This window comes from Pseudophryne corroboree, chromosome 9, assembly GCF_028390025.1.
Source record: "Pseudophryne corroboree isolate aPseCor3 chromosome 9, aPseCor3.hap2, whole genome shotgun sequence".
NCBI classification, from domain to species: Eukaryota; Metazoa; Chordata; class Amphibia; order Anura; family Myobatrachidae; genus Pseudophryne; species Pseudophryne corroboree.
The window spans coordinates 317,144,234-317,156,336 of NC_086452.1; the positions used below are offsets into that span (position 1 = coordinate 317,144,234).

At 44.4% G+C, this 12,103-nt stretch overlaps 1 protein-coding gene across 1 annotated transcript in view; it reads left to right on the forward strand.

The window, feature by feature from the left end:
- Window positions 1-6,987, forward strand: part of LOC134958092 (uncharacterized) — a 78,445-nt gene extending 71,458 nt beyond the window's left edge. Inside the window, exon 6 of the mRNA XM_063940451.1 lies at window positions 6,357-6,987. Within this exon, the coding sequence (XP_063796521.1) occupies window positions 6,357-6,538 (182 nt within the window). The 3' untranslated portion in view covers window positions 6,539-6,987. The remainder of the gene's footprint in view (window positions 1-6,356) is intronic.
- Window positions 6,988-12,103: the final 5,116 nt, after the last annotated feature.

Sequence of the window (12,103 nt, forward strand, 5' to 3'; positions counted from 1 at the left end):
AGGGGACCTGGGAGTGGTTCTGATACTGTACAATACAATGGGTAAAGCTTCTGGCCATGTCAATCCTGTCTCTGCCATCACTTTACTCAATTTATTTTTAATAGTGCTGTTCACTCTTTCGACCTTCGCACTCGCCTGTGGACGGTACGGAGTGTGCAGCTTGCTATCAATTCCCATCAACTTACACATTCCTTGAAAGACATCACCTGTAAAATGGGTACCCCTATCACTTTCGATTATTCTAGGGATACCATATCTACATACAAATTCCTGCACAATTTTCTTAGCTGTAAACATAGCGGTATTTGTAGCTGCAGGAAATGCTTCGACCCAATTTGAGAAAACATCTATACAAACAAGTACATATTTCAAATTCCGACAAGGGGGTAATTGAATGAAGTCAATTTGTATTACCTGGAAAGGGCCGCCGGCAGGTGGGATATGGGATGGTTCTGTTGGTATTGCCTTTCCAATATTCTTTCTCAGACAGGTAAGGCATGACATTGCTCTTTTACTCGCATGAGAGGAGAATCCTGGGGCGCACCAATAGGCTCTTACCAATTTGCACATTCCCTCCTTGCCTAGATGAGTCAGCCCGTGAGCTGCTTCAGCCAGACATGGAAGATATGCTCTGGGGGCCACTGGTTTACCATGTCCATCCGTCCAGAGTCCTGAGGACTCTTGGCCACATCCCTTTGCCTTCCAGACTGCCTTTTCCTGTGTGGAACACAAATTTTGCATTTTACACAACTTCTGTGTGTTGATGGTATTGAATACCATCAGTTGTGTGGTGTCTGTCTGTATGGGGGTAGCAGCTGCTAACTTAGCAGCTTCGTCTGCTCGGCTGTTACCAAGTGATACCGGGTCTTGGCTATATGTGTGTGCTTTACACTTGATAACAGCCACTCTGTCGGGTTCCTGTATCGCTGTTAGAAGCCTTTTTATGTGAGCTGCATGCGCTACCGGTGTACCAGCTGCCGTCATGAAATTTCTGAGGCGCCATAGGGCTCCGAAATCATGGACTACCCCGAATGCGTATCTAGAATCGGTGTAGATATTGGCTGACTTACCCTTAGCCAATTCACATGCTCTGGTTAGGGCGACCAGTTCAGCAACCTGGGCTGAGTGAGGTGGGCCTAGCGGTTCCGCTTCTATGGTGTCTTGGTCATCTACGACTGCGTATCCAGTACACAAGTCTCCCGAGTCTGACTGTCTGTGACAACTACCGTCCGTGTAGAACGTGAGTTCTGCATCTTCCAGTGGGTTGTCACTGATGTCAGGCCTTGCGGTAAAATTTTGGGTCAAATATTCCATACAATCATGTGTATCTTCCTTTGTATTAAATCCTCCTTCCCCAGCACTCTCACCTTCCACCCTTTGTGCCTGACCAGGCACACCTGGGAGATATGTTGCAGGGTTTAATGCACTGCATCTCCTTATGGTGATGTTTACGGGGGCCATTAGTGCCAATTCCCATCTTGTAAACCTCGCTGATGAGACGTGTCTGGTTTGGGCAGAATTCAATAAGGCTGATACTGCATGTGGTGTATGGATTGTGAGGTTGTGGCCTAGCACGACATCTTCGCTTTTTGTCACTAGCAATGCTATCGCAGCAACGCTTCGCAAGCATGTGGGGAGGGATCGCGCTACCGTATCTAGCTGAGCGCTGTAGTATGCAACTGGCCTGCTGGCATCACCGTGTTTTTGGGTTAGTACGCCTGCCGCGCAACCAGCACTTTCTGTTCCGTATAGTTCAAAGGGTTTCCCATAGTCTGGCATACCTAGTGCTGGTGCCTGCGTTAGGCACTGTTTAAGTCTCTCAAATGCCATCTCAGATTCGTCTGTATGCGAAATCCGATCAGGTTTGTTTGAGGAGACCATTTCCTGCAAAGGTAATGCCAATATGGAAAACCCTGGGATCCAATTACGACAATACCCACACATTCCTAAAAACGTTCTGATCTGTTGCTGGGTTTGTGGCAGGGTCATGTCTCTAATTGCTTGGATTCTATCAGCGGTCAGGTGTCTCAGTCCTTGTGTTAGACAGTGTCCCAAATATTTTACCTTAGTTTGGCATAATTGCAACTTGTCTTTGGACACCTTGTGTCCGGTGTCTGAAAGATGAAACAGAAGCTGTTTCGTATCCTTCAGAGATGCTTCCAGTGAATCTGAACACAGTAATAAATCGTCCACATACTGTATCAATACTGATCCACTGTCTGGTTGAAAAGACTGTAAACAATCATGCAAAGCCTGAGAAAATATACTTGGACTATCTATGAAACCTTGGGGTAATCGAGTCCACGTGTATTGGACTCCTCTGTATGTGAATGCAAACAAATATTGGCTGTCAGGGTGCAGAGGTACCGAAAAGAAAGCGGAGCAGAGGTCAATAACAGTGAAAAATTTGGCAGTGGGAGGGATTTGCATTAGGATGACAGCTGGATTTGGCACTACGGGGAACTGACTCTCAACTATTTTGTTAATCCCCCTTAGATCCTGCACTAGCCTGTAACCCCTCCCCCCACTCTTCTTAACAGGGAAGATGGGACTATTGGCAGTGCTGGACGTTCTTACCAGAATGCCCTGTTGTAGCAAGCGCTCTATTACTGGGTAAACTCCTAACTCCACCTCTGGCTTCAGAGGATATTGTGGGATTTTTGGAGCTATCCTACCATCTTTTACTTGTACAACTACTGGAGCTACGTTTGCCATTAATCCAGTGTCCTGTCCGTCTTTTGTCCAAAGTGACTCTGGTATCTGAGATGTCATCTCTTCTATCTGGGATGGATTCCTATTTGTCATAATGGTATGTGACATTAATTTTGATGGGGAGTCTAACATGTCTCGCACTTCCTGAGCGTGTTTCTCAGGTATGTCCAAGAATACACCTTCAGGAGTACAATAAATGACGCACCCCATTTTACACAGTAAATCTCTTCCCAGGAGATTGGTTGGTGCCGATGCAGCCAGCAAAAAGGAATGCTTGGTATGCAAAGGCCCTATTGTAATCTCGGCTGGTTTGCTAACAGGGTAGTGCTGGACTACTCCTGTTACTCCCATGGCTGGAATTGTCCTACCAGTGGTCCTCATGCCCACTGTCGAATTTATCACTGACTTGGCCGCCCCTGTGTCTACAAGAAAGTTTAAAGTTTTACCAGCTACATTAATTGCGACCTCGGGTTCACTTTCAAGGTTGGCAATCAATTTCACTGGCTGCAGATTACAGGTATGGCCACACCCCTATTGGGTATGGTGACCTCCCTGAATCCTGCTGGCAGCAACTATTTGTGAGGGAGATAGTTGGGAACTACCAGAGGCATGCCAGTCTCTGTTTGGGGGATATCTTTTTGTTTCCCCTGTATGTGGCTCATAACTCCGTTTCTGCGGACCTTGCTCCCAATGTCGTGTGTCGTGTCGTTGTCTAGGGGGTTGGTATGATCTTTGCGAATTTTTCGCTCTACAGTCTCGTGCATAGTGCCCCTGTCTTTGACAAGAATAACATGTTATCATAGTTGACTTACCCACAGGGTTGGATGGTACATACGCAGGCTGCTTTGTGGTCAGAGCCTGTATACTTACTGACATTAGCTTATCACTCTGCGACTCCCTGTGTCTGGTGATGTTTCGGTCGTGATCAATAGCAGCCTCTCTCAAAGTGGACACTGACAGACCTCGCCAACATGGTTGCGTGGTCTGTACCCTTGCCTTTAATGTTTCCTTCAAACCATCCATTAGTACAGACACTGCTATTTCTCGATGGTTTGGATTTGTCCTAATGTCCTCTATACCAGTGTACTTTGCCATTTCTAATAGTGCCCGGTGAAAATATTCTGCAGCTGTTTCTGACTCTTTTTGTTTAATGGAAAATATTTTGTTCCATTTAACAACTGCTGGGAATTGCTCCTTTAACTGTAGGTTTATCCTTCTTACGTTATCTTTGTTGTACACATCTGTAAGAGGTACATCCAGATCTAGTCCACAATCAGCTAAAAATTGAGCTGAGTCGACATTGGAGGGTAAACAAGCTTTTAGCAATATCTGCCAATCTTTATTATTGGGCTCTAAAGTGTTTCCTAAGTCTGTGATGTATTTTTGGCTGGCAACTAAATCTTTTCTAGGGTCAGGGAATTCAGACACTATGGTCCTTAATTCCATTCGGGAAAATGGGCTGTACATGGCAATGTTCCTTATGGGAGTGGCTCCTGATACATCTGTTTTCCCATTGGGAACTGCTATTACCCTAACAGGAGTAATTCTAACAACCTCATTCTGTGTAGATTCTACAGCTTGTGGTGAAATAGTCTCAGTATAATGTATGGTGCCGTACTTACCAGTTGATACGACCTCACCTATCCCTCCGCTAGGGGCCTTTACTAATCTCGTGGGTGTTGCTGTGCCTACTGTGGTCTCTGCTATGGTGGCTGCTAGAGAGAGCGCTGAAATCGTTGTCGCTTCGTCCTCTTGATCACACTCCTGAGGAAAGTTCAAAACAGGGTACAACTTGCACGGGTTAATACTTGCATGGGTTAATGGGTTAACATTATCATTAACATTTACACAGTTACTAAGTGATTGTGCGTTACACCTTAGTGCGTCTTTCTCCGTAATCAACTTTTCTCCTGATATATATGGTGGCGGCGGGGCCGTGGCAATTAGTTTTCTGTTAGAGCCAGATCCCGCCGCCTGAGCCAAACCTCTCTGTATCTCACCTTCCTGTTGCCACAACTGTAAATAATCATAATGCTGAACTCGTCTCTTTGTTGATTTTATGAGACATATCCTCCTCCTTAAATTTTGTAACACCTCTGGGCTGAAGCTACCTATTCTTGGGAATTTCTCCCGGTCTTGTACCGTCATTCTCTCCCATTCATCACATAAAACCTCTGTGTGACTTCCATATTTCTCACACATGATATACCTGGCCGACCCAATTGGTCGGACCACTGAATCAACCCGAACCGAGGTTGATCGCCCCCTACCTGAACAACTGGCCCCCATAACTCTGCAGGCGTTGCTTGCTCTACCTCTGATCTCTATATCAAGGTCGTCAGCGAACCCTTACAGAAAACCAGATTGTTCACAATAGGCCGACGGTGGCGGTTTACCGAGTACCCCACTCACTCGCCCACGCCGACCAATACGACCTGATCACACCGATATGGTGCTGGCGTACTCGACCCAGGGCACCTATAAAAACCGTTGTTTACTGGAACATGTGAGGGTTATCCGCAGAACACTTACTCTTTCCAGTAAAGGTGAGGTTTGTCAGATAGTTCCTGAGTGACCAGCGAACTTCCCTTCTTGAAAAATAAAAAATTACACAAATCACGTCAGAATGTACAAATAGCGTTTGTGACCCCTTTACTCTAATGGTACTAGGTCAGATTACTAACTACTGTACACAATTACGTGCGGTCCAGTCGTTCAGTACACAAACAACTAAGCTTGTGTACAGAAAGACCAATGGAATCGAAACTTACGACTGCGAATTCCTTCAGCCAGAGCTTGTACGGCCTATATGGGTCTTGCACCAACCCTTCTCGGTGTTGTGCCTCTGAACTGTATAGCGGACTTCCCTGTTTACTGTACCTGGACCTCCTGGTCTGTTATGACCTCCTGGTCTTGTTCTGTACGACCTCCTGGTCTGACCTCCTGGTCTTGTTCTGTACGACCTCCTGGTCTTGTTCTATACTGGTCCGCTATACTCTAATGCTCAAATATTATGTTTAACCAAGGATGCCTCCCTAGCCACCGTGCACGTCACTTACACGCGTGTACCTCACGAGTACTCGACTTTTCTTGTGGTTCAACCTTTAAGTTATATAAACTTATGTAATACAAAAACACTCACTATCACATGTACACTTTTGCTTCTATTTCTATTTCTGCGCAGAAATTTTTCTTTAGCCCAGCTGTGTTACCAATTAGGAGCAGGATCTGTTAATTTAAATTTTGGATTTCCAAAAATAGACTTGCGTTATTTATCGCCTGTGGCGCTATTTACCGCTTTGCGTTACTTATCGCGTTGCGTTACTTATCGCGTTGCGTTAAAAATCAACTTATCGTGACGAGCTACGTGGGCGTAACCGGACGCTCCGTTGCGTAATGTACGCTGCGTGCGTCCGCCTTTGGATTGCGTACACAAGTCTTTTGTTAGGGACACGTGTACGCAAAGCAAAGATCCACCGTAACACAATTTATATTTTTATCAATGTAGATGATCCCTGGTCATCTACCACACAACACACTGACTTCGCCTTATCTCCCAGGCAAAACTGTGTGTTTGTCTATCTTTTAACTATATTACCTTTACTCTTAAACTATGAAATAACGACAAATCTTTTTTTTTTTAGCACTTCTATCGACTATAAAACTGGCAGACAGGAGAGTGATATACGAAAATGAAAAAAGAAAAGAAATGCAGATATATGTGTGCGTGCGTGTGTACGCAAGGCAGAAAAATACAGTTTTAAAAGACACTAGCGTTTTGTTCTTACCTCCGGTTCCCGGATTCCTTCAGCACTCTTTTGTCTAAGCGAAGCAGACGCTTATCCCGTCAGCACTACGAGACAACCTCCCGCCCTTTGCTGAGGGATAATGTCTGCTGATCTACCTAGTGCAGATATGTGAAGGACAGGACGAGCCGCCAATTGATAAAGCTAAATATTTATCGTGTATATAACCCTTTATGAGGTCTAGGAACACTGTACGCTAGCTACGTAAGAAGTACCGTAAGGGTACGCTAGTTGCGTATCGATCGCTTAGCCGTGATCTAGACGCTCAAGCGTCACGTTCACTCACGGCCAAGAGATCACAGGCAGACACGTTATTGGCTGTTGACTATCGTAATGATTCGCTATAGCGTAGCGGCGCTCGGGACCACGAGGAGATCACCAGCGATGCAGACGCTCACAACGTTAAACCTTTATATCTATACCTCTAACAATGAAATACACAGTAAACCTTAGTGTGGAGACAATGTGTAAGTGCAACCTTGTGTAACCTGATTACCTACAAAGCTGCTTGAGCGTCACCGACGCTCAGAGAATACTTAACACTATAAAGAATACACAGATACCTGGCTTAGGGTCCGAAACCTATTATATGTATTATGACTACTTGCAAAAAGAATCACAGTACAAAGCATACACTACAGTATAACATAAACCAACTAACCAGATAACTACACAGGAAATATAATACAATACAATTCAAGTCTAATCAAGGGAAAATACGAGAGAAAGAGAAGAGAGGGAGAGAGAGAGAAATGGCTCACAGTAAGACAATATGATTACGGAGAAAACTTACGCACAAGGGGAACGATCGCATGCGCCTCGATATCCAGCTCCCGATTATCAGCAATGAGAACCGTTGAAGAGAGTGAAGTTGGATATGGTCGGCCTGCTATTTATGCTCCACACACAATACAATTCAATGGTCCCTACAATCTCATTGTTCATTGGACACAGGAATTCGGCTTCGCATTATAACAAAAGGTCATAGGTTGATTCATACAGGTGGGCTGTGACTATTTCCAACTGCTCAGGTGGGAGGGAAACTGAGTTTCCCGCCGCATGGGTAATAAAGTGCAAATAAAGTAAATGTTCATAAACTTCTTATGTCCATAACTATTCGCACGAACGATTGATCTGCTTCAAACCAACACCAGAATATTTCTAATTAAATATTCTTCCGATGGATACTAAACACCACTGTATTACTCCTATCTGACCCTTCGTATCAAACAAAGAGGGATTCCTCTGTTCATGAACATTCTATATTAACCAAACTTTCAGAATCTATTAAAGGGACCATGACCTACAAAATACATTATTAGTGAAAATATGTAATGATTGAGTCGCACGCTATGATCGCATAAACTCTACCGTAAATACGCATACCATGCGCCTGCGGGTGCCCGCGACTGTGAGTATGCGCACGTACGGGAGAGCGTACGCATGCGCAGCACGGACCTGTGTGCGGTGCAAATATGGTAGCGTGCATAGAGATATTTTTCTGACTTTGACAGTCCACCCTTTGGCAGTCAATAATAACTGCCACTTCCTGAAAACATTTCAAAAGGAGAAAAATATATGTCAGGGGTTAATTCATTTCCATGGTTGGGTAAGGGAGGAGAGAGGAGTAGGTGGGAAGAGGGTATGACCTAGTGAGATAGCAGAAGCATGTGTGTATGAGTCCATGTTTGGGGGGTCATGTATCATCGTGCCGTACATGTTGTAAATCAAGCTTCGAGGTATTGCGAAGTATACATTTGAATTCCTTCTTATCATGTGGTACAGGTCTGTGGATGGGCTGTCAAACTTTACCGAGCTCTTTTCGGATTTTGAACAAAATGGGGAGCACATTTTAGTTGATGATACATGAATGGGGGAATATGTGATTGCTGATATCTGTGCCTGTATTCTCTATACTATGTGTGTCATTACCTGAGGGTTGTAGAAATGAAGAAAAGACATAATTACGGTAAATGCGGTGGTATTCTATGTCAGGTTAATGTACATCTGTCAGTTGAAGTTTTGTTCGGTATCAGTTGAAAGTCGTCTTCTTTGCGCTGTTTTGCTCATTAAGCGTGAGCAATAAGCTTTGTCAATGCCATTAGATTTACAAAAAATGTTGGGCTAGCGTAATTTTAAGAATTCTAGGGAAACTGGGGATCCATGGCAAAGTTCATCACGTGTCCATATCTCAAGTGGTCAAAACTTCTTCTTTGGTCTATCCGTTGTCTGTATAGCGTCTCATCAACTTCCTCGTCCAAGGGGGTCTTGTTATCTTGGAGAAAAACCAGAAAAACAGGTGAAAGAAACGGACCGTAGAAATCGCATTTTCATCACATCATTGTTTCTATCGTTGGGTCGTAAATCAAATCCAGGTTAATTACAGTTTCCTCACTCCTCAAACTCATCACTCTGGTACTTTGTTTGCACCTCATTAAAGCCTGCCCGCATCTAAATATCAATCCAATCGATATAACGACACCTAAGATACATAGTAGAAACTTTCCAACATCCATTATGACTCCTTGAGCCCAGTCTCCTAAACCAGAGAACCAATTTCGCGGGTTCAACCATGACACCCAACCAGTCAGCTCATTACCTACAGCAGCAAGAGTGAGATTGTGTTTTCGACGAAATTCCCACTTTAATTGGAGAATGTCGTCCATCTTTTGGTCTATGACCTCTACCGGATCCTCGGTGCTGTTCGTGATATAAGTGCAACACTTCACGCCGTACTGTGTCGCTAATGTAACACAATATCCGCCTGTCACTGCTGTGAGGTAATTAAGAACCATTCTATGCTGTACCAGTTCTGTTTTATAAGCCTGGAGTTCTCTTCCAGTATATCTAAACGTGTCATCATACATTTCAGTGATATTATCTAACAAATTGGCGAGTGCGGAAATGTATCTATAATTCATCACTCCTCGAGCGGTGCGAGTGAAATCTAACGCCACCAGAACCTGAATCCCGGTGGATTCATGGATCAGATCAGAGGCCGGATGCTCTAACCTTTCTGACAGTTGTCTTTTAACGAGGTGCTCGTAATGAGTGTGAGTATAAGGAGCTTGGGCACCACGGTGTATGTCTTTCATTTTATCGTGAGTTACAGTCATTACTTCAGGCAATACTCTTCCAATATAACACAATCCTTCAGAGTTTGGGGCAAGCCACTTGTACGCCTTTCTCCCGCATATGAAATATGCATCATCGGGGAGAACATATGGGACGGAGAAGGACATTACCATATTACACACCTTCCATGTGAAATCTCCTAGCCCTAATTCTTCCATCTGCTTAATGCACGTATCAGGTTGTACAATATGTGCACAGTATCCTGGTGATACTTCTCCAACTCTAGTAATCCTATTTCCTAGGGTGTATCTATACCGGAAAGATTTTCCTCTACTGGCTATGTGGCGTACAAGCTCAGTATCTGTAGGCATTCTATCTGCTCTGTGTGAAAAGGTCATGGTGTGGTCGCTCCATGATACTTCCCAATTTCCCGGCTTTCTGGAATTGGAGATGTTAAAACATAATAGGGACCTATCCACGTGGTATTGGTGGAGCTTCAAACTAGGAGGGCTGGAGATATTAAACCTCCGGTCCACCGGTCTCCCACCATTTAACTCAAGTACCTCCCCTATCGTTAAAGGAAATGGTACTAGCCCTGATTTGCTATGACCCTGAGGTACTTGAGAGCATACCCAACAATCTGTTTTGTTTAATACATTACCCACTAAGGAGTGATAATCACTCAATGGATGCCGGTCCATATGGATATTAAAACTGGATTGGCATTTCTTAATGCACCCATCTTCAATGACATTGTTACAGAGCCTACAGATACAGTTTTCTTCAGCTAACAATCCGTCACAATTTCTTCTATGGTCAATGCTATCGGATCGTTTTCTGATACTCGCCTTTGCTTGTTGGTTAGGTTGATCTTGGAAAACTACGCCTCCATCTTTATCATCAGAACCCATTCCAGAACCTCTATCGACCTCCATGGTACTCTCGCCGGAACAGACTGCTCTGGTCAACATCTTGGTCAACAGGAAAATCCGGATCACAGTCTCTTGGGGCAAGTCCATCTTTGAGGAGGAGACGAAGAAGAGTGAGAAGGAGGAAAAATACATTTGAGGGAGAGGGGATGGGAAGTGGAGAAAAACAATAAAAGGGAGTGGGGAGTCGACAACAGCTCTCGGTCTTCAAGGCTCAGGTGCCGCCTCAGTCCTCCTGGAACAGACACTCCAGTGATACAACCTCTACCGTCTGTTCCTTATCACGGGACTTCTCTGGATCAGCAACCTTCTTGCAGTGGGATGAATGGACCCAAGTCTCTCTCTCAGCAACCTTCAATGCTGTCGTGCTAGTCAATAAGACCTGGTATGGTCCTTCCCATCTGTCAATAAGGCAACCTGAGCGTAGAAAATTTCGTATCATTACATAATCCCCAGGTTCAATGTCATGACAACTACTATCAGGTAGATCAGGAATCACCAACTTTAGATTATCATTTTGATTCCTTAACTGTTTACTCGTGTTAATCAAGTACTTTACAGTTACTTCATTGTTACATTTCAAATCATCCTGAGGGTTAATCATGACATGCGGTTGTCGACCAAATAAGATTTCAAAGGGAGACAGATTAAGAGGGGACCTGGGAGTGGTTCTGATACTGTACAATACAATGGGTAAAGCTTCTGGCCATGTCAATCCTGTCTCTGCCATCACTTTACTCAATTTATTTTTAATAGTGCTGTTCACTCTTTCGACCTTCGCACTCGCCTGTGGACGGTACGGAGTGTGCAGCTTGCTATCAATTCCCATCAACTTACACATTCCTTGAAAGACATCACCTGTAAAATGGGTACCCCTATCACTTTCGATTATTCTAGGGATACCATATCTACATACAAATTCCTGCACAATTTTCTTAGCTGTAAACATAGCGGTATTTGTAGCTGCAGGAAATGCTTCGACCCAATTTGAGAAAACATCTATACAAACAAGTACATATTTCAAATTCCGACAAGGGGGTAATTGAATGAAGTCAATTTGTATTACCTGGAAAGGGCCGCCGGCAGGTGGGATATGGGATGGTTCTGTTGGTATTGCCTTTCCAATATTCTTTCTCAGACAGGTAAGGCATGACATTGCTCTTTTACTCGCATGAGAGGAGAATCCTGGGGCGCACCAATAGGCTCTTACCAATTTGCACATTCCCTCCTTGCCTAGATGAGTCAGCCCGTGAGCTGCTTCAGCCAGACATGGAAGATATGCTCTGGGGGCCACTGGTTTACCATGTCCATCCGTCCAGAGTCCTGAGGACTCTTGGCCACATCCCTTTGCCTTCCAGACTGCCTTTTCCTGTGTGGAACACAAATTTTGCATTTTACACAACTTCTGTGTGTTGATGGTATTGAATACCATCAGTTGTGTGGTGTCTGTCTGTATGGGGGTAGCAGCTGCTAACTTAGCAGCTTCGTCTGCTCGGCTGTTACCAAGTGATACCGGGTCTTGGCTATATGTGTGTGCTTTACACTTGATAACAGCCACTCTGTCGGGTTCCTGTATCGCTG